The sequence below is a fragment of the Protopterus annectens genome, chromosome 6.part0 (genome assembly GCF_019279795.1).
Source record: "Protopterus annectens isolate FY-2018-M chromosome 6.part0, PAN1.0, whole genome shotgun sequence".
Lineage (NCBI taxonomy): Eukaryota > Metazoa > Chordata > Ceratodontiformes > Protopteridae > Protopterus > Protopterus annectens.
Window position 1 is genome coordinate 1549479206 of NC_056737.1, and position 26355 is coordinate 1549505560.

At 43.3% G+C, this 26355-nt stretch overlaps 2 protein-coding genes across 5 annotated transcripts in view; both read right to left on the reverse strand.

Annotated features, from left to right (window-relative positions):
- Positions 1 to 26355, reverse strand: part of CEP70 (centrosomal protein 70) — a 2129610-nt gene that overhangs the window by 1145889 nt on the left and 957366 nt on the right. The window lies entirely within an intron of this gene.
- Positions 13605 to 26355, reverse strand: part of ZNRD2 (zinc ribbon domain containing 2) — a 534970-nt gene continuing 522219 nt past the window's right edge. Inside the window, exon 4 of the mRNA XM_044075004.1 lies at positions 13605 to 14995. Within this exon, the coding sequence (XP_043930939.1) occupies positions 14577 to 14995 (419 nt within the window). The 3' untranslated portion in view covers positions 13605 to 14576. The remainder of the gene's footprint in view (positions 14996 to 26355) is intronic.

Sequence of the window (26355 nt, forward strand, 5' to 3'; positions counted from 1 at the left end):
GGGGGGTTTATGCTCCTTAGTAATGGGTACCAGTGCTGTCTTAGCCAATCTGGAGCTATTAAGATGCCTTTCGGTTGCTCTGCTTTGATCTTCAGTAACACCTTGGTCATTAATGGTAGAGGTGGGAATGCATAGATTGTTAGAGAGTTCCAACTGAATGAGAGAGCGTCTGTTCTCCAGGCTTGTGGATGCTGTGTCCTCGAGCAGAACTTTTTCAGATGATGATTGAGGTGGGAGGCAAAGAGATCTATGTCCGGCCTCCCCGATGCATGGGTTATTTGAGCAAAAATGTCTGGATGCAACATCCATTTGTTCGGGTCCAGGATGTTTCTGCTTAGACTGTCCGCCAGAACGTTGTCCCTGCCCGGAACAAACTGGGATTGCAGCTGTATGTTCAGTTTCAGGGACTTTTCCCAAAGAGTCATTGTTAGTCTGCAAAGGGGGTAAGAATGAGTACCTCCCTGCTTGTTTATGTACCACATAACAGTGGTGTTGTCTGTCTTTATTAGCAGATGGCCTTGTTGAAGATATTTTCCGAAGGCCTCGATTGCATGAATTACTGCTAACATCTCTTTCTGATTGATGTGTAGATGTACTTCCTGGGGGGTCCATTGCCCTTGAATGCATCTTCCCTCCATGTGCGCCCCCCATCCATGGTCTGAGGCGTTGTAATGGTTTGGCTTGTTTGAGGTTTGTTGAAAGGCATACCTTTGTTTGACTGGCTTGCTTGGGCCCACCACAAAAATTCCCTTTTTAGACATGGGATGAGTGGGATAATTGCTTCTAAGTTGTGGCTGTGTTGAGACCATAGACTTTTTAGGTACCATTGCAGTTTTCGTGTGTAGTCTTGCCAGTGGAATCAGTAGAATGCAAGATGCCATGAAACCCAGGGCCTGCAGGATTTTCCTTGCAGTCATCTGGGTGAGCTTTGCTAGGCTTTTGAAGTAATGTGGTAATTGTTCTTGCTTCTCTTCTGTGAGGTAAGCCATTTGTGATTCTGTGTCTAGTTTGGCTCCTAGAAAAATGATTTGTTGGGATGGCAGTAGTCTTGATTTTGTAAGTTGACTGTGTATCCCAAAGCCTGTAGTAAGTAAATGACATAATTCAAGTTTTGTCAAGGCTTGCTTGCTGTCCGCTTGTATAAGGCAGTCGTCCAGGTAAGGGTATATTTGTATCCCCTGAGTCTGCAGTGCAATTACTGATGCCAGGCATTTCGTGAATACTCTGGGCAGTAGATAAGCCAAAAGGCAATGCTGAGAATTGATAATGCTCTGACCCTGCAAGAAATCTGAGGTATCTTCTGCAACTGTGTCTGATTGGGACATGCAGGTATGCCTCTTTGAGGTCCAGAGTAACCAGCCAAGACCCCTTGCCCAGCATGGGAAGGAGTTGCTGTAGCGTCAGCATTTTGAATTTTGGTACAATGAGAAAAGTGTTTAGAGCGGACAAGTCCAGTATAGGTCTCCATTGCTTTTCTTTTCTTGGAACAAGGAACAGCCTTGAGTAAAATCCCTGGCCTTGTTCCTGAGGAGGAACCTTTTCTATTGCTTTGATTTTTATCAGCTTTGAAACTTGTTTGAATGCCTCTGCCCTTTGATTTTGTGGCAGGTTTGGCATGCCTTGTTTTGTTGGTAAAGTATGGAAGTGGAACCTGTAGCCTTGGTCTATTATGTCCAGAATCCATTTGTCCTTTGTTAAAATGTGCCAATTTTTTGAAAATAAGGATAATTTTCTGCCTAAAGGTGCTTCTCTTTGAGCCTTGGTCGGCGGTATCAAAGTCAAGTCATTGTGATTGTCCCTGTGGAGCAGGGGATATCCCTGCGCCACCTCTCTGATTAGTCGGTTGCCATTGGCGTCCTCTGTAGGAGCCTCTGTATTGCCCTCTTCCTCAGGTACGCCTGTTTTTTCCCCTTTGAAACTTGTCAGTGTCTGGAAAGGACCAATTCTGAGAAGGCCAATTCCTGCTGAACCTTGGTGGCTGAACCTGGAGGAAATCCTTGACTGTTTGCACTGATTTAGCCTTTTCCTCAATTGATTTCAACACATCCTGAGCATTAGCACCAAATAGCTTTTGTTTTTCCAGAGGTGCATCTAGAAGCTTTACTTTAACATGATCTGGCAATGCCTGTTCTTTCAACCATGCATGTCTATGACTGACTGCCCCTGTCATAGCTGCCCTACATGAAGCTTCCAATGCATCATAACCGCACTGAAGAAAATGATTGCTAACCTGCTGAGTGTTATGGACCAAATCCTGCAAGGCCTTTCTGTCTAAGGGCTCAGGAGAGATTAACTTTTTCTGCAAATCATCCATCAAGAAATCCTGATACTGAAACATATGAAAAAGGCAATTAAGGGCTCTCATGGCAAGAGTGGATGAGGTATAAACTTTTTTCCCCCACCTCTCCAGGGACCTAGCTTCCCTGTCTGAGGGCAAAGGATTTTTGGCCGTGGATGTGGCCACCCCTTTCGGCCCCTGGGAAATTGTTTCTAGATCAACAGAATGGGCCTTAAACAAATGTTTGTGAGTTTCAGGAACCCTGTAGTATCTGTCCGGCTTGACAGGAGCAGGGGGGAGAGAATCAGGAGAAGCACTCGAATCTGAGTACACATCATCCAGTACATCTAACACTGGAGGGATAGCTAAAGGCCTGTGTTGGGGAAGCTTAAGGAAGGTACGCAGCCGCTTCCTGGAGTCGGAGAATTCCTGACCTTGCCACTGAAAATGCTCTCTCATGGAGTGGAGAATTTCCCCAAAAGAAATATCCTCAGGAGGAGAGGCAGAAGGAATAGATTCCTCCGCATCAGAATCCTCATAGACCTGGAAGGACTCTTCCTGGGTATCTGAGTGATCAGAGTCACCAGAGGCTTCATCTGAAGAAAGGGTGTCTGTATGCTCAACCCTGGGCCTTTTGTCAGAAGGTGGCTGAGAACCTCTGTCAGGATGGGCCTGGGAGCCTCTGATTAAGGAAATTAAATCTGCAGCTAAAGTCATAATTTGTTTATCAGAAGTGGGCTGAGGCAAAGCTTTAGGAGGGTGAGACTTAGCCTGGCTGGCAGCCTTAGCATGTGTGTAGGCCTTGATAGACATAGACAGAGGGGGCCTAGCTGCCCCACGTGCTGGAGTCACCTTGTCCACAGGTATGGTCTCAGGCAAATCCTGGGCTTCAGTTTCTGGGGGAAAATCAACAACCGGCACCGGCGCAGGCTCTGGGGGCGGAGTGATCGGTAAAGCGGTGTCGTCGGTCCGGAGCGGTGGAACTACCGCCTCAGAAGAGACCGATGCACTCGCGGTAGTTTTTGGCGTGGTGTCGGTGGAAGTCGCGGGCCGAGAATGTCGGTCCCGGTCTTTCCGTTTTTTGGAAATATGTGGTGTTGGTTGTTCCGACGGCATGTTATAAGAGTATTTATTGCCAAAAAAGTCTTCAGCAAACTCTGCCCGGCGCCTGAGAGTGCGCTTATTGAAGCAAGCACAGGCGGCACAGGCCGAGATGTTGTGGTCTGGGCCAAGGCATGGGAGGCAGTAAGAATGGAAGTCCTTATGAGGTATTTGTTTACCACAAGACAAACAGTTATTAACTTTTTTAGTTTTTTCTGACATCGGCTGAGGCAAGAAAAGGTTCCCCAGTGGGGTACTTAGCTTTTTGATGACTTCGGATACGTAAAACACAGGAGCTGACCGACCGGCACTTGCGAACTGCTTCTGCTTCGGGCACCGCGCGGCAAGAAAGACTGGGGAAGATGGCGTCGGCTGATGCTTTTATACCCCAGCCGCTCTGACGTCGGGGAGGAGGCGACATCAGCCGACGCCGGACCCAGACTTTGGAATCCGGCCGACCGAGGGCTGCCTGAGGCAGGACAACCCATATGCAAGGACTGCAGTTGCATTCTTGAAGGACATCTGTACTATGTTCTTCGTGTTTCACTTTTGCAGTCATTACATTTGGGTAGATTCCCAAAGCTAAGGTTGGGAGATTGGAGCTAAACAGCATTAGGGGCGGCTATGAGACCCTGCAGAACTGCAGTGGCAAAGTCTGCCCTGGATTTAGAGTGGCGTGGCAGATGATGTTTTGTAAAGGTGTGCACTGAACTCCAAGTAGCTGCCTCTAAAATGTCCTTGGTTGTACTCCTCTGAGAAAGGCTGCTGAAGTGGCTGCAGCTCTGGTGGAATGTGGCCTAATGCCCTTAGACACTGGCTTTCCAAGGTATAAATAGCAGAAACAAATGCAGTGGCCTATCCATTTTGAAATAGTCTGCTTTGAGATCTCCTTTCCTTGTGATACTGCAGCATATGTCACTAGTAATTGCTCTGTTTTTCTGAAGACTTTGGTTCTGTCCAAGTAGAATCTAAGCTGTCTGTGTATTTCCAAAGAATGCAGAATTCTTTCCCCCTTGTTCTGTGGATTTGGATAAAAAGTTGGCAGATGAATGGTTTGTTTGAGAACCACACTGGACACCACTTTAGGCATAAATGCTGGGTTTTTCCTCAGGGAGACCCTGTCCGGATAAAAAAATCATAAAAGGTTCCACAGCCATGAGTGCCTGTAGCTCTGAAACTCGTCTTGCAGAAGTTATTGCTAGGAGCAGAGCTATTTTCCAAGATAAAAACTTTAAATCAGCAGTAGTAGCATGCTTAAAAGGAGGCAGGGTGAGTTTTTCCAAGACATAGTTGAGGTCCCATGCAGGCATTGGTGATCTCCTTGGAGGCCTTAAATTTTTGGCTCCTCTGAGGTACTGTTTTAATAAGGGATGAGAAAAGATTGGTGGCTCTGCATTGTAATGAGCCAAAATGGAAGAGGCATGAATTTTAATAGATGAGAAAGATAGGCCTTTGTCCAGCATCTCAGTTAAGTATTGTAAAATCTGAGAAATATTTGGCACAGCTGCATCTGTTCCTTGTGCCTGGTTCCAAGCACAGAATCTTTTCCATTTATCAGCATAAGATTTTCTAGTACTAGGCCTTCTGGCTTCTAAAATGACACCCATCACAGCTTTGCTGAGAGGTGTGTTTTGTATGACTACATTATCCGCCATGCTGCCAGGTTTAAAGTCCTGAGCTGGCTGTGTGGGATCTGATTGTTTTGCTGGGACAGTAGATGCGGTACTTGTGGTAGGGTCCAAGCTGGGCATTGAGACAAACTCCTTAATATTGGGTACCAATGCTGGCGGGGCCTGTCTGGTACAATCAGAATCATCTTTGGCTTCTCCTGTCTGACCTTTAGGAGTACCTTAGGGAGGAGAGGCAGAGGGGGAAAGGCATACACTGATAGGTTTTTTCCAGCTGAAGGATAGGGCGTCCACTTTCCATGCTTGTCTGTGATAAATCCTTGTGCAGAATCTCTATAGCTGGTAGTTGTGAGGGGAGGCAAATAGATCTATGTCTGGGCATCCCCATGTCCTTGTTATCATGCTGAAGACTTGTGGATCCAGCTGCCACTCGTGGGGATCCATGAGGTTTCTGCTTAGTTCGTCAGCCAGAGTATTTTTTCTTCCTGGCAGGAATTGTGCCAGCAGATGTACTTGGTAAGTCAATGCTGTGTCCCACAAAGTCATGGCTAGTCTGCAAAGGGGGTAAGAATGTGTGCCCTTCTACTTGTTTATATAGCATATGACCGTGGTGTTGTCTGTCTTTATCAGTAGTTGTCCTGGTTGAAGAAGGTCCTTGAAGGTTGTCAGGGCATTTTGAACAGCTAGCATCTCTTTTTGATTGATATGCAGATGCATTTGGTTTGAGGTCCATGTTCCCTGAATGCATTTTCCTGCCATGTGGGCCAGGCATAATCTGATGCATCCGTTGTTAGCGTTTACCTGGCTGGGGGTAATGTGAACGGCTGTCCCGTTTTGGTGACAAGCCTTTGCCCACCATCGAAACTCCTGTTGCAGGCAGGGAATGAGAGTAATTATAGTTTCCAGGCTGTGGCAATGTTGAGTCCAAATGCTTTTTAGGTACCACTGAAGTTTCCTCATATGCAGTCTTGCATATGGAATTAGTAGGATGCAGGATACCACGAAACCCAAAGCCTGCAGAATTTTTCTTGCAGTTAACTGGGCCTTTGTTGCTAACATTTTGAAGTAAGTAGTCAGTTGTCTTTGTCTGGCGTGAGATAAGCCATCTGGGCAGTTGTATTTAAGCTTGCACCCAGGAATATTATCTCTTGAGAGGGTACTAGTTTTGATTTCTTTTCGTTGACTGTGTACCCTAGGCATGTTAAAAGTTTTTTCACAAACGCCAGATGCTGTAGAAGAATGTCCTTGTGACAGTTGTCTAAGTAAGGATATATTTGTATTCTTCTTTGTCTGCAGAATGCAATTACTGGCGCCAGGCACTTTGTAAAGACCCTGGGCGCAGTAGATAAGCCAAAGGGCAGTGCAGAGAATTGGTAATGCATTGAGTCAGCCTTGAATCTGAGGTATCTTCTGGATATTTGTCTGATTGGGACATGCAGGTATGCCTCTTTTAGGTCCTAAAGTTACAAGCCGAGCGTTCTTGCCCAGCATGGGCAGTAGTTGCTGCAAAGTCAGCATTTTGAATTTTGGTATATCCAGGAATGTATTCAGAATGGATAGGTCCAGTATTGGCCTCCAGGCCTTGTCCTTTCTGGGTACCAAGAACAGTCTTGAGTAAAATCCTTGTCCCCGCTCTTGCTCTGGCACTTTTTGAATGGCCCTCATGTCCATGAGGGATGAGACTTGTTTTTGTGCCTCTGCCCATTGATTTTTTGGCAGATCTGGCCAGCATTTTGTCTTTGGCAGGGTATGGAAATGGAACTTGCAGCCTTGTGACACGATATTTAGAACCCACTTGTCCTGGGTTATAATGTGCCAATTATGAGGAAAAAGTGCTAATTTTCACCCTAAGGGTGCTGCCAGGAAATAATTGCTTGGTGCAGGCAGGGGAAGTCATTGGGACTGTTTCCTATAAGGTTGTGATTTGTCTTCTCCACTTTTGGAGGTAGAAGCACCCCATTGCTTTGACCTGTATGAACCCTAAGCCTGGGTTCTGCCTCTAGGGTGCCTGGGTCTACCCCTTTGAGGTCTGTCTGACACTGGAAAGGACCAATTCTTTGTTGGCCAGTGTCTACTAAACCTAGGTGGCTGTACTTGTAAGAAATCTTTGACCGTTTGCATAGATTTAGCCTTGTCCTCCATTTTCTTTAACACCTCTTCTGTCTTAACACCAAACAAAGAATCATGCTGTAAAGGTGCATCTAATAATTTAACTTTAACATGATCTGGCAGATTTTGTTCCTTTAGCCAAGCATGCCTTCTAATTACAGAACCAGTAACTGCGGCCCTGCAGGAGGCCTCTAAAGAATTAAAACCACATTGCAAAGTATGCTTTCCAACTTGTTCAGCTGCATGCAATATATCCTGCATTTCCTTATTTTCTGCACATTCAGAATTTAACAACATTTTCTGTTTAAGAAATGCCATGACATGTTGCTGATATTTGAGCATATAAAACTGACAGTTTAAGGCCCTTATAGTCAAGGTGGCAGATGTGTAAACCGTTTTTCTGCACCTATCCAGTGCTCTAGAGTCCCTAACAGAAGGGGTAGGGTTTTTTTCAGCAGAAGCCCTAACATCCTTGGGACCCTGAGAAATAGTTTCTGGGTCTGCAGCAGGGTTTTTAAAAAGGAATTTATGTGAGTCAGGTACCCTGTAATATCTGTCAGGCTTAACAGGAGCTGGAGGCAAGGAGTCAGGGGTAAGGCTTGATTCCGAAAACACATCTATAATGTCTAACACAGGAGGGATGGCTACTGGTTTGTGCTGAGGTAGTAAAAGGAAATCCCCGAGCCTCTTTTTAGACTCTGAAAAATCTTGGCTCTCCCAGTGGAAATGCTCCCTCATGGTACGTAAGGTTTCCCCGAAAGAATAATCCTCAGGAGGAGAAGCTAAAGGTATGGATTCTTCAGCATCAGAGTCCTCATAGGGGGGAAAAGAATATTCCTGAACAGAAGAGGAATCAGAAGAAATGGAAACCTGATCTGAAGATTCATAGTCTCTTGCCTAGGCCTTTTATCAGGAGGGGGGGATGGAAACCCCTGATCAAGGTAATCAAGTCTTCGGCCATTTTGGGCATTTGTTTTTTTGACATGGAGGCCCTGTCCACGTGGCTCTTGAGGTTGCTTCTTTGTCTTTGAAGGTGCTTTAGTCTTTGCCTTTGAAGTTGGTTTAATGTACAAGTACTTGGGTCTGAATACACCCTCAGAAGCCGGTGCCTGCTCAGCGGCTCCGGACCCATCTGAAGGATTAACGTCAGAGGCTCCAATACTTTTGAGTTTCCAGCGGCATTGCCTACTCCACGTGGGAGTCATTAGCGGCCTGCGACTCTAAAGTAGCGGTCATCAGGGGCTGCGAAAGCGCCTCACTGAGAACCAGTGAACCGGTGACTGGCGTAGGAGAAGCCTCGTCGTCTGTTTTGGGCCTCGGCTGCCTTTCTTTTTCTTTGCGTTTTTTTGTGAACTCCGGTAGTCGGATGGCTTTCCGATGACATTTCTGGATAATTAAATCTGCGGCTAAAGTAATTTAAAGCATAATCATACCGACGCTTAATAGTGTGTTGGTTAAATCTAGCACAAAACTAAAAACCCAGAAAATTATGATCAGGGCCTAGGCAAGGAATACAGTAAGAATGAAAGTCCTTATGAGGTATTTGCTTCCCACAAGAAATACAATTATTAACTTTTTCTAACATCGGTTCTGGAGCAAGAAAAAAAGTTTCCCCAACGGGGTACTTAGCTTTACAGAAGACTTCAGATCTGAAATTTGAACTCGAAAATCTCAGGAGTTGGCCGACTGGCACTTGCGAACTGCTTCTGCTTCGGGCACCGCGCAGCAAGAAAGACTAAAGAAAATGGCGTCAGCCGCATCTTTTATACCCCTGATAACCTGACGTCAGGGAAGGGGCGACAGCAGCCGACGCAGGACCCAGGACTTTGGAATTCAGGCCGACTGATGGCAACCTGCCAGCAGGATTACCCCAAATGTAATGACTGCAACAGTGAAACACGAAGAACATCGGTATTGGTTTTCCTTCCTACCTGCACGTGGATTTACTCAGCTTTGTGGTTATTTTTTTCTTTTGGTTTACATGTGTATGCTCTTTTGAGCAAGTTCGTTATATTTAGTGTTTTGATTGACGTGCATACTGAGGCAATGTAGCAATTGCCTCGTGTATACTGACAACCGCTTGCTCCTAAAGCAAAGAAATACAGTTTGTAAAAGATGTAATTATACCATGAAAATGGAATTAATCCTCTCACATAACAAACAAGACATTAAACAGGTTGTCAGCACACACACCTCTCCTCTCACACACAAGAGAAGGTCACAACACAAACCCACACATGCGGAAGTACTCACTAAGAGAATACACCAAGAGATCAGAGACATCCTAAATGCAAACCACTCACACATACTGGAATGAATACAGAATCTGCTATACACAACACATACCAGTGTCTCAGCAAATAACCCCCCCAAGGCTAAATGCCTCAAGACCAAATGTCTTGGTCATAGGTGACAATAGTGAGTCACACAGATGTCCCCCTCACCAGGCTGAACAAGGAGAAGATCACAGTCACCTGCTTGTCTAGTGCCGGGATCTGTCAAATCACACATGCACTCAAGTCACTCAACAACTACTGTTATGACTGTCACAGTTCACATTGGGTTGAATGACTTGAGATTTACCTCTCTGGACTATATGAACAGAGATGTGACTGAACTCTCAGATTGTGTGTCCCAAGCAGGAATGACCCTATCCCCTAAGCAGCATTTTAACTTCACCCAGCATGATGCCACAATATGCACAAAAAATGACAAGGCTTCAACAATTGGCTTAGCTTCTGGTGTCAATGCAGGGGGATCCTGTTACCTGTCAGACCTTGATATCATCGTTGACAGACTGTGCTGCTTTGCCAGACAGTCTGCACCTGTCTCCTCTTGGCTTTTGGATAACGGCAAAGTCTCTTGCCTCCCCCACTGTGCCTTTTTTAGGCAATGTCAAAAAAAATAAAATTTCCAACATAACACCCATTTGAGGCAAACTCAAGGTTCTGCTGCTTAATACTAGAACCCTAAACAGGAAACAGCACTCCCTGGATGCACTCCTCTCCCTGGAAGATGCTGACATCTGTGCAGTCATGGAGATATTGGTCAGGGTTGTGAAAAGCACCCCAGCCATACAAGGCTACAACGTCTTCCACACGTTCAGAACTTAAAACGAGAACAAGCATTTAAGTACCAAAGGTGGAGGTGCATTCATATTCATTAAAGCTAAGTACACCTTGAGACTGGTTAAACAGTGAATCTCTTGAGCTACTCTAGGTCCAAATAACTATAGGTAAAGTACCCTACCACATTATTGTTAGCTATAGATCCCCCACTATGAGCCAAGAAAAACATACTGTCTACCTGTATCTACTGGAGTCACTCACCATACAGCCAAACAACTTGGTCTTGGGAGATTTCAACCACTGTTCCATTGACTGGTCGACATACATGAACACAAACGCAGCCACCCAGAGGTTTCTGGACTTCACTAATAGAAATGCCCTGGAACAGATGGTCTGCACACCCACAAGGGGCTCAAATGTCCTACACTTAGTACTCACCAACTTGACCCCCCCCCCCGGGTATGGTACCATAAATCAATCTCTTTCGAACTATTGGACCCAACATTCCCACTGGAGCAATAAATCTAAAACATTTTTCCAAAGCTACCTACAGCCTACTAAGTGAGAGTATAAAAGCTTCAAATCCCCTGCAAACACAGCTAACAATGGCTCCTATGTGGAGGTGTACACAGCTGCCTTGTATAAGCCCCTAAACAACTGTATAGATTTGGCTGTACCTGACCGGATCAAAACCAGGTCCTCCCAAAAACAAGCCACCCCATGGTGGACCAAGTATAATTAGGTTATATAGCACGAGGAAGAAACTGATGTCCAACAGTACAAGGGAACTGACTCAGCAGAAGAAAAAAAAAGCTTCCACAGCTTGAACAAACAAATCTGACATCTTAAGTCCTCTAGCTAATTACAAAATTAAAATAGCTTCCCTAGCTAATAACAACCATAAGGCATTCTTTAACTGCAACAGAAATTTAAAAGGAAATGTCCAGCTATGTGCACCCAAGGAAACTGCCAACCGGCCTGTTGACAAATTTGGCACAAACGTCACCCTCCTGCCCATACCAGCCATACCCCAACCATTCCTAACACTAGTCCCCTCCTTAGTAAAACTAGACACCAAGTCATATCTGCATTCTCAAAGGTCAAAAACACGGTCTCAGTGGGACCAGACAATATTGCCAGGCTGCTTACTTAGCAAACTAAACCACCACCTAGGAGAACCACGTTGCACTCTCTAACCAAAGCCTGAGAACTGGCTATGTTGCAGCAGAGTGTAGAACTGCAACAGTAATACCCTTTGCACAAAGGAGGCCCCTCAACTGGCTCTGGGAACTACAGACCCATACACCTAACCAGCCTCATTTGCAAAGACCTTATCAACAACAACATAAGCAACCTTCAAACTCTCGACCCAACCCACTTTGGCTTTGTAAAGGGTAAATCATGCTTGTTAAACCTGGTAAACTTCTTTGAGAATGTCAACAAAGTCTTGGATGAAGACAAGACAGTGCATACCTCCTATCTGGGCCTATGCAAGCCTTCTGACACTATTCCCTAATCAGGCATCATTGAGAAACTCACCCAGATAGGGATTAACCCTTATGTCATTAAATGGGTAGCCAACTGGCTCACAGACAGAACTCATGTTAAAGTCGGAGACTCCAACTCTATCAGTAAACCAGTCACCAGTGGTGTACCAACAGGGACCTGTAATGGGCTTGTTACTAATTAGAATCTATTTTTCAGATGTCCAGGTCAAAATACATGGCCTATGGTTTACCAAGTTTGGGTGCATTCATTAAGTTCCCCAATGATGTTAACATATTACAGAAGGGGCTAACAGACAAATGATTGGTGCCAAAGCTACAGACTAAAAGTAAATGCAAAAAAGTGCGCTATTATCTCATTTGACAAAGAGGACAGCACCCCTCCCAAGCTCAAACCCAGTGGTGACAGACTTGGGAACTCAGACTGATAAAAATGTAAACTTCGATCACCATGTCTCCACAGTGGTAAGAAAAGCCTTCTATATTGCACATCTCATAAGTAGGGCCATTGCATCCAGGTCTAAGGATGTTATAACGCCACTGTGCTCGACCCCCAGAGTACAATGCCCCCTTTGCATACACCTCACCAGACACTTGCAGGAACTGGAGACCACAGAGGTTTCTCACAAGGAGAATTCAGGGCCTCCAAACCATATCTACGTGGATAGACTGAAAGCTTGTCACTGTACTCTGCATCTTACAGGCTGCTGAGAGGCGACACGTGCTTGGTATACACAGCAGTCTCTAACTTGGCCTTAATGGAAATGCTGCACATCCACAAATGAAATGGGACAAGAGTCACTCGTTCCAGACATCTTAACCTGGACTGTGACTTCAACAGAACATGCTGGAGAGTCAGATATGTCTCTCAGAGACTGCCGCTCCTTTGGAATAGACTCCCAATTCACATCAAGCAGAGCTCCTCAATGACCATGTTCAAGCATAACCTGGACAATTGGATGGGAGACCATAACACCAATGTCCCTTATGGAGACAGGTAGTCGGTGCTGACCTTAGACTCGCTCTGCAAATAAAGCTCATCTATCCATGGTCATCTGGGATAACTCAGGTATAATATGACTAAGACTATAAGGGTAACTCTGGAAGAACATGGCTAGGCTTGTAAGGGCTCTAGGGCTATTAGCCTAGTAACCTCCTATGAACCTCTTTACATACAATAGGGCTGCCTCTGAGTTAATATCAAAACAGCGATCTAGTATGTGTGTGTGTGGGGGAGGGGCATGTAACTCATGTACAAGTGAAGTACAGGTGAATTAGTTAAGAGGAATGCATGGCACCACTTGCTCAGTAGTAATACAAAAACTAAGGTGTGTACGAGATAAAATTTTATAGTACACAGCTAAGCATTACTTCAATTTTCAAAAGAAAGTTTGAGTTTGTGAGTTAAGGGTGGGGTGGGGAAGAATACACGCACACAAAAAAAAACTTTACTGTATGGCACAAACTATTCTTAAGGATGATATGTCATCTTTGGGAGTTAATTTCCTTTAGGCTGTGGTGAAACAAAATGCAAAATGTGCAAGGACACTTCTACTGTATGAAACTGTACGTGCTACCACCTTGTATGAGCTTTAAATTCTCAGGGCTCTTAAATGCATAGTGAAATGAGCAGTTGGAATGTTCTATACACAAATACTTCTGCTTGAAAGGATTTCCAAATACAACGTCTTTCCCATTTCATTTACAATATTGATGGTCGGAATAAGTGAAGTTTTGTGCTTAGGACATCTACCTAAAATCATTTGAGACATACCTTTTTTGCCTTTTTGTCATAATGTGCCAGGTGCAAGCAGTAGTGATGACATTTAAAAGTGGTCTGACAAAACCTGAAATCTTTACTAAAATAACGCAAAGAAAAGCAATGATCGAGATAAGGCCAGTCTCTTTGCAAACATTTAGAAGTTATATAGCAAAGCTTTTTTATTTGCAGTGTAACATCTTAGTTTTTTTAAACTTCGTTTTTTCAAACTTCTTTGTCATTTTGCAAATCCTTCAGCAATTAACATGAAGACAATCTCATCAACTGAGAAAATCAGCAAACATTCTGGAAAAACTATTAAGACATAAGAACTAGGCATACTTATTCTAGGACATCCGAAATATCTTGGAATAATTATGGTTACTAACAAAAACAATGTTTATTCAAGGATCATTTAGAGACTGGCATTTATTTTATTTATTTAATAAAGATATCTATGCTAAATAGCATTTAGTCTTGCAAATTACCTGATATCGTTCACATACCATGCTCGCATAACAGTAAGCACTAGATGTTAGCTTCTACATGAGTTAACAGCTTATATGGCATAAAATATGGTAAATGTGACACTTTTCACACAAAATATACAGGTAAACAGGAATATTTTCAAGCTAACAAAATCTACTAAGAAAAATACTCCCATTAGAAGCTGCCATGGTACCTGAAAAATAACTGAGGAAACTGCAGACTACATCAGTTTTCCAAACAGCTGGCTTAGTAAACTATTAGGATGTTTAAAGAGAAGCAGCTTATGTTAAAGAATTAAGAAATTTCCAGCAACATTAATACAGCACTTTCCATGCACTACAAATAGTTTGGATTTGCTGTTACTCCATACCACTGGCTACATAAATGCAGAGGTTCAAAACGTGATGCAGAGTGAAATGGAAATCTACACTTTCAATACAACTGGTAAAACGCCAAAGCGAATAAGTGCCTGGCATTAGACAACCTCTCATTTAAACAAACTTATTCAAACGTACAAATCCAGGTAACAGAGTAAAAAACACTCCTGATAAGCACTTAAGATTTGCTGAAGCTGCATCCAAGACAACATTCCATTCCACTGTAGTGCTGCCAGTGTCTTCCAGTTGATATTTAAACAAATTACTGTGAAAGGTCTCTGATGCCCCTTAAAGACTCTGTGCAGCTTCGTATCAGATTGCATAGTTGGATGCTGCTCTCAACAGATGAGGTATGCTGCAATTCCCGAGTTGCCCATGTAATTTTCTGAAGGACTGCTTCTTCAGCATCTTCTAAGACAGTAAATGATGGCGATTTCCATGAAGATGTCACTGGTTGTGAGGTTGGTGTTGAGCTGACAGGCGGAGGCCTCACTTTTGTACTTTGACTGCTTGGTGCTGGGGCAGGAAGAGCGCTCTTAAGCCCAGTAGCAGCACCTTCACAATGTTCTGGTCTAGGCACATTTTGGGTGGTAAGATCTTCTGGGGTCTCAGAAGTAAGTTCAGTACTAGATGCAAGCTGTCGTTCCCGCACTTGAGATAAGGCAGCCTGGGGGTTCAAAGCTACAATGCAAAAATGAAAGTGTTTACTTGTAGAGTGAAAACAGAACAGCCCACTTACAAATGTAACACAAATTCTAAAATAGTCTGCAATCTTTTATTTTTACAGCAACAATGAAATAACAGCAATACAATGCATCAACCTTTGATTTTTACCTAATCAATTTCTTTGGAACTATATGTAAAAGTATGGAAAAACCCCATACTTTTATGTATACACTATATACAGATGTCTACATATGGGTCTACTTCTAAATTCTGAAGTTTCAAAAGCTCGAATTTCTTATGGTCGAGACCATAAGATCCAAATTTTGAAACTTCAAAATGTAAATAAATAAATAAATAAGTAAATAACCTTTTTTTTTTTTTTTAAAACGTTTTTGCACTGGGGCTAGCCCCTCTGCATCCCTCATACCCCCCTGCTAATTAAATATACCAACACAGAGATCGCACTACATTGAGGAAAATGGTAAATATCATTCCGCTCTGTACAGTGACCTCCACTTAAACGGTTCAAAGTTTCAAAACTTCAATCTTATGGTCTTGATCATAAGAATTTCTAAGTTTTGAAACTTTGAAACTTAGAAATAGGCCCGTAGATATATGGGTCTATATCAGAAGATCAATAGTTCAAAAGGCTACATATCAAAATATTTAAACTCAAAATATCTAACACGTTTTTAATGCAGTAGGCAAGCCCCTTTGCACACCCTCATGTGGGGGGGGGGGGCACTCCCTGCTAATTAAAAATACCAACTCCAAGATCACACAACTATGGAGAAGGGACAAATACCATTTTATATATATGGATTCCCTTCAGAAGACTGAACGTCCATATAATTGAACCTTATTTTGCCGAGACAAAAACAGCAAAACGTTTTTTGCTGAATGGCAAATTTTTCAAATGGTAAATAAACACTTGGCCAACATGGTGAACTTTGCCCTTTTCCCCACTGTAGTACAATATCGGAGTTGGTATATTTAATTGGGGGGGTGTGGGGGGTGCAAGTGCCATCTGGGTGGGTTTGACATACTGTGGTGTGTCTTTCGCTATAATGTTGGCCAAATTGTTTACTTACCACTGGAAAATCTTTGTTTTCTTCTCAGCAAAGTAAGGTTCGATTATATGGCCGTTTGGTGTTCTGAAGGTAATCCATATTAGATATAAATAGATATGTGTGTGTGTGTGTGTGTGTGTATATAGATATATATATATATATATATATATATATATATGTATATATATATATATATATATATATATATGTGTATATATATATATATATATATAGATAGATATATATATATGTATATGCGTGTGTGTGCGCGCGCGTGTGTACTTTGGGTTTTAAAGCACTGCTAATGTCAGTGAGTAATGTAAATATTACTGTTTACAGAGTGAGCAGTCAAGTAACACTAGATGAGAAAGTCCTAGATGTTGGGTTAATGGATCATTATACAAGAAATTTGGTAACAACTTGTTCTTGTATAAAACGAGGACTGTTATAAGCCATGGCAAATTTATTATAACTCTCAAGGCTGAGACTCACTGTCCCCAAATGAAGGTCAAGGACAAGCTACCTCACCTCAAATGGAGGTGGGTCCTCATGCCAGAAGACGAGACTCCCAGAAAGAACAGGTGCTCCAGATGCCTAGAGTGGACAGTTTAAGAGAAGCTTTCTAATTGTGGACCTTGAATGGGATTCTCTAGGTGTAAATAGGTTCATTTGGGGCCTGCAACTAATTCATCTTACTTGGACTTAAACTTTTTGTTTGTTTACTTGGAGTGGGAAATTCTGTACCTGGACATTTTCTGTTAGTGAGACTGCACATTTTTTTCAACTATGCTATGCAACCTTGGGTAAAGGAATGTGAGCTGAATAAAAATCATGCATTTTCAGTTATTTCTGTGCCCACTGTTGTCAACATACCAAAATCTGATGTCAGCAAGAAGCAAAAGCTTTGACAACTATCTGTACCCCTAACTCACTACTACAAGACAGTACTTGTGTGGCAAAAACCTAATTAACCATTTTTCACTGCATTTAAAAGAGATCATTTCTACTACAACTAAAGCTAAATGACTTGAAAAGAAAAAGGAAGTTGTGTACTTAAAATGCTGGATCCTTTCATTCCTGTCTGTCAGATAACTGCCAAGTCTGCAGGTTAACTTTATCCAGATGGCTGTCAGACTATCACATTTGTACACCAAAACCACGATACTCCCCTATCAGTTAAACCCAAGGCTCACTCCATACATTCTGTAATAACAATTTTTCCATTGGTATTATTTGTGCTGCAGCAAAGTACAGTTTTGTACCTACCATAAATGTAGATGTTCGAGTGCTAATACAGCTGCAGTCATAACAGATGGGTTCTCCTGCCGTCAGGCGGGTCCTCGGTCGGCCGAATTCCAAAGTCTAGGTCCGGTGTCGGTTGTCGTTGCTTCTTCCCTGACGTCAGTGCGACAGGGGTATAAAGGAACCAGCCGACGCCATTTTCTTCAGTTTTTCTTGCCCCAGATGTCAGGTGCCCCCAGAAGGAAGGCAATACATAAATTTGTGTAATAATGCAGTGCAATATAATCAAAATACAGTAGTTGCAAGCAAATACATCATAAATGAATACCCCAATCAGGTTGTATGAGGATGTGTTAGCCTATAGGCCTGTCCCAAGAGGGAAGGAGGGAGGAAACCTGGACTGCAGTTGTATTAGCACTCGAACATCTACATTTATGGTAGGTACAAAACTGTACTATGTTCATCGTGCATACAGCTGCAGTCATAACAGATGGGTAGAATCCCAAAGCTAAGAAAGGGGTGGTAGGCATTAGGTGGAACTAGGAGGAGCCAAAATGCCCTGCAAGACTGCAGTGGCAAAGCCTGCTCTAGATTTGGAGTATAATGGTAAGTTGTAGTGCTTGGAGAAGGTATGCACAGAACTCCAAGTGGCTGCTTCCAAAATATCCTTGGTAGGAACTCCTCTGAGGAAGGCTGCAGAGGTGGCTGTGGCCCTGGTGGAATGAGTTCTAATGCCCGTAGGTACAGTTTTGCCATGAAAGGAATAGCAAAAGCGTATGCAGTGGGCTATCCATTTTGAGAATGTCTGTTTGGAAATTGGCTTTCCTTGAGTTCCTACCGCATAGGACACAAAGAGCTGTTCTGATTTTCTGAAAGGCTTTGTTCTGTCCAAATAATAACGTAGTTGTCTGTGGATGTCCAAGGAATGTAGTAATCTCTCCCCTTTGTTTTGAGGATTAGGATAAAAAGTAGGTAAATGTATGGCCTGATTTAAAGCTACCCTGGATACCACTTTAGGCATAAAGGACGGGTTGGTTCATAAGGAAACTCTGTCCTGATGGAAGATGATAAAAGGCTGGACAGCCATGAGAGCCTGTAGTTCTGAAACTCTATGAGCTGAGGTGATAGCCAGAAGGAAAGCTGTTTTCCAGGACAAATATTGCAAATCTGATGAGGCAGCTGGCTCAAAGGGAGGCAAGGTCAGTTTTTCCAGAATGAAATTAAGATCCCAAGCAGGTATTGGTTGTTTCCTTGGAGGTCTTAAATTCTTAGCCCCTCTGAGGAACTGTCTTAAGAGAGGGTGAGAGAATAAAGGTGAATCAGTGTTGTATTCTGCAGAAATGGCTGAGGCATGGATTTTGATGGAGGAGAATGACAGTCCACTGCTTAGCAGTTCAGCCAAATATTGTAGTATTTGAGGTAAATTCAGTTTTCCAGGATCCTGGCCCTTTTTCTCATTACAGACAAAGAAACGTTTCCATTTTGCGGAGTAAGCTTTTCTAGTTGATGGCCTTCTGGCCTCCAAAATGACATCCTGCACCTCCTTGGAGAGTAGGGCCTGTTGTGATGCTAAGGAATCTTCCATGCGGCTAGATTGAGTGTTTTTAGCTGGCTGTGAAGAGTTTTGAAGCTGTGCTGAGTTAGAAGAAGAGGCATTAGAGGCAGGGTCCATGGTGGGGAATGCGTCAGGCTCCTCAGGAGTGGGTACCAGTGTTGCCTTGGCCAGTCCGGAGCAATGAGAATCATCTTTGGTCTGTCTGCTCTGGTTTTCAATAGAACTTTGGGCAGCAGAGGAAGAGGTGGGAAGGCATAAACTGTCATTGATGTCCAACTGAAAGAGAGAGCGTCTACTCTCCAGGCCTTTGGATGGAAAATCCTTGAGCAGAATTTTGTCAATTGATGATTTTTGTGGGAGGCAAAGAGATCTATGTCTGGCCTTCCCCATTCTTGGATTATTTCTGTAAAAACTTTTGGATGCAATTTCCATTCGTGTGGATCTGTCATATTCCTGCTTAGGTTGTCTGCCAGCGTGTTTTCCTTGCCTGGCAAGTACTGTGCTTGTAGTTCCATTTAGAGTCCATGGCCATGTTCCTAAGTGACATGGCCAGTCTGCATAGGGGGTAAGAATGTGTTCCTCCCTGTTTATGTACCACATAACTGTGGTGTTGTCCGTTCTTATCAATAGTTGACCTGGTTGTAGAAGGTCCTTGAAAGCTATAATAGCATTTATTACTGCTAGCATTTCTTTTTGATTGATATGAAGGTGCTTTTCTTTTGGGACCATTTGCCCTGAATGCACCGATCTGTCATGTGCGCCCCCCAGGCGTAGTCCGAGGCGTCTATTGTGATGACTTGATTTGCTTGAGGCTTGCTGAATGGAAGACCTGTGTTTGTTTGACATGCTTGAGCCCACCACAGAAATTCCTTTTGCAGACATGGAATTAGTGGTATTATTGTTTCCAAACTGTGGCTGTGTTGAGACCATATGTTTTTCAGGTACCATTGTAGTTTCCTCATATGCAGCTTTGCACATGGGATTAGTAAGATGCAAGATGCCATGAATCCCAGAGCCTGCAGGATTTTCCTTGCAGTCAGCCTGGTGCAATTTGCTAGTGTTCTGAAGTATTGAATTAGTTGCCCCTGCTTCTCTGGCATGAGGTAGGCCATCTGGGTGTTTGTGTCCAAATTGGCACCCAGGAAAATTATCTTCCGAGAGGGTATTAGCCTTGATTTCTTTTTGTTGACTGTGTATCCCACAGAGTTCAACAGCATTATTACATAAGCCAAACATTTCAGAAGAATGTGCTTGCTGTCCGCTTGGATCAGGCAGTCGTCCAAATAGGGGTATATGTGTATCCCTTGAAGTCTGCAGTAGGCAATTACTGATGCCAGGCATTTTGTGAATACTCTGGGCACAGTAGATAAGCCAAAGGGCAATACAGAGAATTGATAATTATTTGAATCTGCAAGAAATCTGAGGTACCTTCTGCAATTTTGTCTGATTGGGACATGCAGGTATGCCTCCTTGAGGTCCAATGTTACCAGCCAAGACTCCTTGCCCAGCATGGGAAGAAGTTGCTGCAGAGTGAGCATCTTGAATTTTGGTACGAGTAGAAATGTGTTTAGGATGGATAGGTCCAAAATAGGTCTCCAATCTTTTCCCTTCCTTGGCACCAGAAATAGCCTGGAATAAAAACCTTGACCTTGTTCGTGCGTAGGTACCTCTTGAATAGCTTTCATGTTTATGAGATCTGTAATTTGCCTTTGTGCCTCAGCCCTTTGATTGTGTGGCAGGTTTGGCATGCCTCTCATTTTTGGAAGGGTGTGAAAATGGAATTTGTAACCTCTGTTTATAATGTCCGGGATCCATTTGTCCTCTGTGACAATATGCCAATTTTTTTGAAAATAATGCCAGCTTTCCTCCTAAGGGGGCTGCCATTTGAGACTTGGTTGGCATGCAAAGGGGAAAGTCATTGGGTTTGCTTTCTGAAAGATTGCGAGTTATCCTCACCACCTTTTTGTGTAGGAGCTTGCCATTGTCTGCCTCTAAATGATCCTTGGGATTGTCCTCTGCTCCTCGGGCGCCTGTATCTGCCTCTTTGGGGTCTGTCCGTGGCAGGAAAGGACCAGTTTTTGGAAGGCCAATTTCTACTAAAATGTGGGGGTTGTACCTGTAGAAATTCTTTCACAGTTTGCATTGATTTAGCCTTTTCCTCCATTTTCCTTAAAACCTCCTCAGCATTAGCACCAAATAGTACATCCTTTTGAAGAGGGGCGTCTAGTAGTTTAGCTTTGACATGATCAGGCAAGGCTTGTTCCTTTTGCCAGGCATGCCTACGTATGACTGATCCTGTAACAGCAGCTCTACATGAAGCCTCTAGAGCATCAAAACCACATTGTAAGGTATGCTTACCCACTTGTTCTGCACTACGCATCAAATCCTGCAACTCCTTCAAGTCTGGTTGTTCAGGCTGTGACATTTTACTTTTCAATTGTGATAACAAAAACTGTTGGTATTTTAGCATATGAAACTGACAGTTCAAAGCCCTCATGGATAAGGTAGCCGAGGTATATACCTTTTTTCCCCACCTTTCTAAGGATCTGGAATCTCTCTCGGAAAGTAATGGATTTTTAGCAATGGAGGCCTTAACTCCCTTGGGGCCCTGTGAGATGGTTTCTGGGTCAGCAGTATGGCTTTTGTATAGAAATTGGTGTGAGTCAGGAACCCTGTATTACCTGTCAGGCTTAACTGGAGCTGGAGGTAGAGAGTCCGGGTTAAGGCAGGCCTCCGAGTAAACAACATCTAGGATGTCCAAGACAGGAGGTATAGCCAGAGGCCTGTGCTGAGGTAGCAAGAGAAATTCCCTGAGCCTTTTCTTGGAATCTGAATAATCTTGGCCTTCCCAGTGGAAGTGTTCCCTTAAGGTATGCAAAGTTTCCCCAAATGAGTAATCCTCAGGGGGGGATACAGAAGGGATGGATTCCTCCGCATCAGAGTCTTCAAAAGGGGAGTAAGAATGTTCCTGATCATCAGAGTGCTCTGAAATAATGGAGCCCTGATCAGAGGAGGGGGAATCTTCCTCCACTCTGGGCCTTTTGTCCGGTGGGGGCTGAGAACCTCTGATAAGAGTAATTAAATCCTCAGCCATTTTAAGCATCTGTTTCTTAGGCATGGGGCCTGGAGATGGGCCCTGTGTAGCTGGTCTCTTAGAGTGCATGGTTGCTTTAGACTTAGTGAAAGCCTTGATGGAGAAAGAAGAGGAAGGTCTGAAGACACCTTGAGTGGAGGTGGACCTGTCCACATTCTGAGTTTCAACGCCAAGAGTGGCTTCGGTATCTGTAGTCGGGGTGTGGGCCGAGGAGCCTGCGACCTCGGGCACAGGAGACACCGTCAAAGAAGTGTCGTCGGTAGTCAGGGGCTGCGTAGCCGCCTCGCTGAGAACCGGACCACGTGTAGTCGGCTTTGGCGTGGTGTCGGTAGAGGCCGCGGACCTCATGCGTCGGTCCTTATCTTTGCGTTTTTTAGACAAAACCGGAGTCGGAGTATCCGATGACATAGTATAGTTAAATGCTTTCCCAAAATAATGCTGGGCGAACTCCGCCCGACGCTTAATAGTGCGTTTGTTGAATGTAGCACAAAAGCGACAGACCGAGATGTCGTGGTCTGGGCCTAAACAAGGTATACAGAGGGAATGGAAATCCTTATGCGGTATTTGCTTCCCACAAGAAATACAATTATTAACTTTGTCTGACATCGGTCTGAGGCAAGAAAAGTTTCCCCAACGGGGTACTTGACTTTTAAGAAGACTTCGGTTTCCAAATTTTCGTAATCTCAGGAGCTGGCCGACCGGCACTTGCGAACTGCTTCTGCTATGGGCACCGCGGCAAGAAAGACGGAAGAAAATGGCGTTGGCTGGTTCCTTTATACCCTTGTCGCACTGACGTCAGGGAAGAAGTTACGACAACCGACGCCGGACCTAGACTTTGGAATTCGGACGACCGAGGACCCACCTGACGGCAGGAGAACCCATCTGTTATGACTGCAGTTGTATGCATGATGAACATCTTGGTCATTACTGCATGTCTTTTAAAAAAAAACTACAAACTTGATTTGATCTCTAGGTTCAAACCTTTTTTTATTGCCTCTTTCCTTAAAGGGCTTTTGTCATGATGCCACCCCATGGAGTTCCAGTAACTGGGGTTTGTGACCAGTCAGACTGGATGGACAGAAGGTAAAGGATATGTAACCTATGTACTTATAACACTGGATGCTTTCATTCCTGTCCATCTGATGACAAATACTCCTACTGTCCCACAGTCATCTCTTACTGAGGATAACAAAGGGGAAATGCACTATCCTAGTGGTTTAGGCAGGAAACACGATCTGAGAGAAGCTAAGCTGACAGGTGTGTTGTGGGAGGGAAAGATTTGAGGCGCATGAGGCTGGAGTACTAGCTATGCCAGTACAGATCCAACAAGCATCTCGAAGACTCAACAGTCAGATTGCAAAGAATGTACAGGATCTTGAAGTTTGATAACACTGTCTTTTTCTTGTCCTAAGGAATTAAGTCTGCACCTGTGTTGCTTTCCAAGCTAGCTGTTTTAACTGCTGTAACCCTGAAATGAACTGTGTGAATTAGTTGCAGTTGTCAAAAAACTTAACTCTGTCTTCTACTAAGTGTTCCTAGAAATGAAGTAAAGCACGGAGAAATTAACTGAAATGCTGGTGTAGAGAAAAAATGGTTACAGATCAGTATTTAGCAAGCTTACAGGAACAAGTGTAACTTATTACCAGTGCATTAGTAAGTACACTGCCACTAAAGAAGCTGACCAACAAAGATGGACACAGGAACAATATTTGGAGTAAAGTTGTCTCTCCTTATCCAACTGTCAAGACTAATCAGAAAAGGCAGACAAAGTAGTACTTTGCTTGACCTACAATACAACTTACTCCTCAGGCTGGGAATACAGTGAATTAGGAACCTTTTTCTCCAGTGAGTGTTGCTTATTTGCTAGGGTTGGGAGGGTGGCCTAGTGGTTAAGGTGTTTGCCTTGCAAAGACAAGGTGCATGGTTTGAGCCTCACAAGGGATAATTGGCTAGGCTTACAATGGCTCACATGGGCAATTAGCCTATGAAACCAATGAACCTATGAAGGGTAAATTTAGGTTCCTAGTATGGGTACTGGTAGAGCCACGAGTTTGGTGAATTAATAAGCCAAATAAGATTAGGCCCTTCATGACTTGAAAACTGAGACAGATCACCTTGGAGCAGCCAGTAGGCTACCAAGTTATAAGGAATGAGCTTTACTAATCTATTAAGACAGTTGAATGATTTTAGGCCTTTTATTTGGTTAAAAATTGTTGAAGCCCTGCCAGTTCAGCAATATGCTTGAATTTGTACGTAACAATTATGTAAGTAGAATCATACTTGGTTATTCTTGAAGAAATGTTAAGTTTACTTACAGAACTGTAACATTAGATGTTTGAATGATCACTGCAGCAGTTAACTCCAAGGAGATAACAGCCGACCAGATTCCAGAACTTCAGGGCACCTTCCACGCAGTTAAACCATTAGGCAGGTCTAGCTGAGCTGCTTTAAAATACAGGTTTGAACACAAAGTCTTTCAGAGGTATCATGCCAAATGAGAGAGGGAGGCTGAGCCCTAGCAGGACATAGTTAAGAGTAAAATGTACATTAGAGTAGAGCGGGCATTGACCCTGTATGGAATAGTTTTGTTATGGTGAGAACAAATAAAGCTAAATAGCCAAAGACAACCATTTGGAAATAGTTTGTTTTGACACAATTGACATATACTTTTCCATGTTGCTATTATCTTTGTAACTGTGTTCTTGATAATGACTGTATATCTTTACATATAACCCTGATGCCTTCTTAACATTATAAATTGTTAACTACAAACGAACTTTGAAAATACTGTATTATACTTTGTATTCGTGTTAAGTGTGGAGCTTTTCTCCCCGGGCCTCCTCTCAAAAGGGCGACAGCTCAGTCAGACTAACCCGGTCAACAAATGTCAAATAAATAAATAAATACATTTTGTCTATTCTGCTTACTTTCACAAGAAATGAACTGATCTGTAGATCTGAAATATTTTGTTATGCCAAGACAGTACTCAAGTTGCCTAAAGACATCCAAGGCATGAAGCATCTTTTTGCAAAGGTAAGAGCAGTCAGTAAAACAGTTTTCCATGTTAAGAACCTCAAGTCAGCCAGATAAAATGTTTTAAATGGAGCAAGTGTTAGCTTCTATAACACAAAATTAAGATCTCTAACAGTCACCGGTTTTCTTCGAGGTCTCCTACGTAAAACCCCTTTCAAAAACATTTTGATATAAGAATGCCTTGAAAGAGGATGATCCATGGACAGACATGCTGAAATGTCTGACAAATGAACCTTGACATTGGAGTAAGAAAGGTAAACAACCCTGTTTTTGTGAGTACATCCATTCTGTGGGGATGCTTGTGGTAATTGCCCATGGCCATTTCCAAAATAAGGGAAAGTCCCACTTTACCAGAACTGTAGATGTTCAAGTAGATCAATGCTACAGTACTAATTCTAGGGTCTTTTGCTACGCAGAAGCCAGCTATTGGCCAGATTTCCAGAGTCTCTGTATCATCCTTAGGTGAGGGATCTCCAAGGACTGATGTCTGGACACTGGGGTATAAGAAGGGCATTCATCAGTGGGATTTTCAGGTCTTTCTTAGGCAGTAAACAAGCAGTTTGACAACCTCTCCAGTTGTCTGAATATAAGCATGTAAGAGTAAGACAGTAAAAGTCAGAGAAGGGATGATGGTGATAAGGAAACTATCTCTGTAGGAAACTCCCCTCCTCTTTGCAGCCAACAAGAGGGAGAGAAGGGCCAGCAGATAGAAAGGTTGATGGGTGGGTGTCTGTACTGCAGCAGTGATCTACTCAAACATCTACAATTACAGTAAGCAGAACACAATTGCATTACGTTCTTTGTAGTCAGTGTTGCAGTACTGATTCTTGAGAGGACTCCCAAAGCTACCTGTTATGTGGCAAACAACCTGTTGACCCCTAAGAAATAAGGTTTTGCAGGATGGCAGTTGCAAACCCTGCTCTAGCCCTGAAGGCACTGCCTAGGTGATAATGTTTTTGTAAAAGTATTCACAGAATTTCAAGTTCTAGGACAGTCTGGGTAGGAACTCCTTTGGGGAAAATTATGGTAGTTTCTCTGTGTCAGGTGAAATGGGCTTTGATACGACCAGGTGAAGTTTTACCATGGTGACTATAACAGAACCTCATGTCCAGATGGTTAGCCACTTGCATTGTCTGTTTGGAGACAGGTCTGTCCTCTTTTACACCTGTGAAAGTCACCAGCAATTGCTTTGCTCTAGTTGGTGTTTTTGTCCTGTCTAGGTAGTACCCAATTTTCCTGTGAACATCCAAGGAATGTTCTTTGGATTTGGGAAGAAGACTGGCTAGCCCCACACAGACACCCAAATTCACCACTGTTAGATTCGAACCACCTGCCTAACCAGTTACACTGACAAAAAAAATACAGTTTTGTACCTACCATA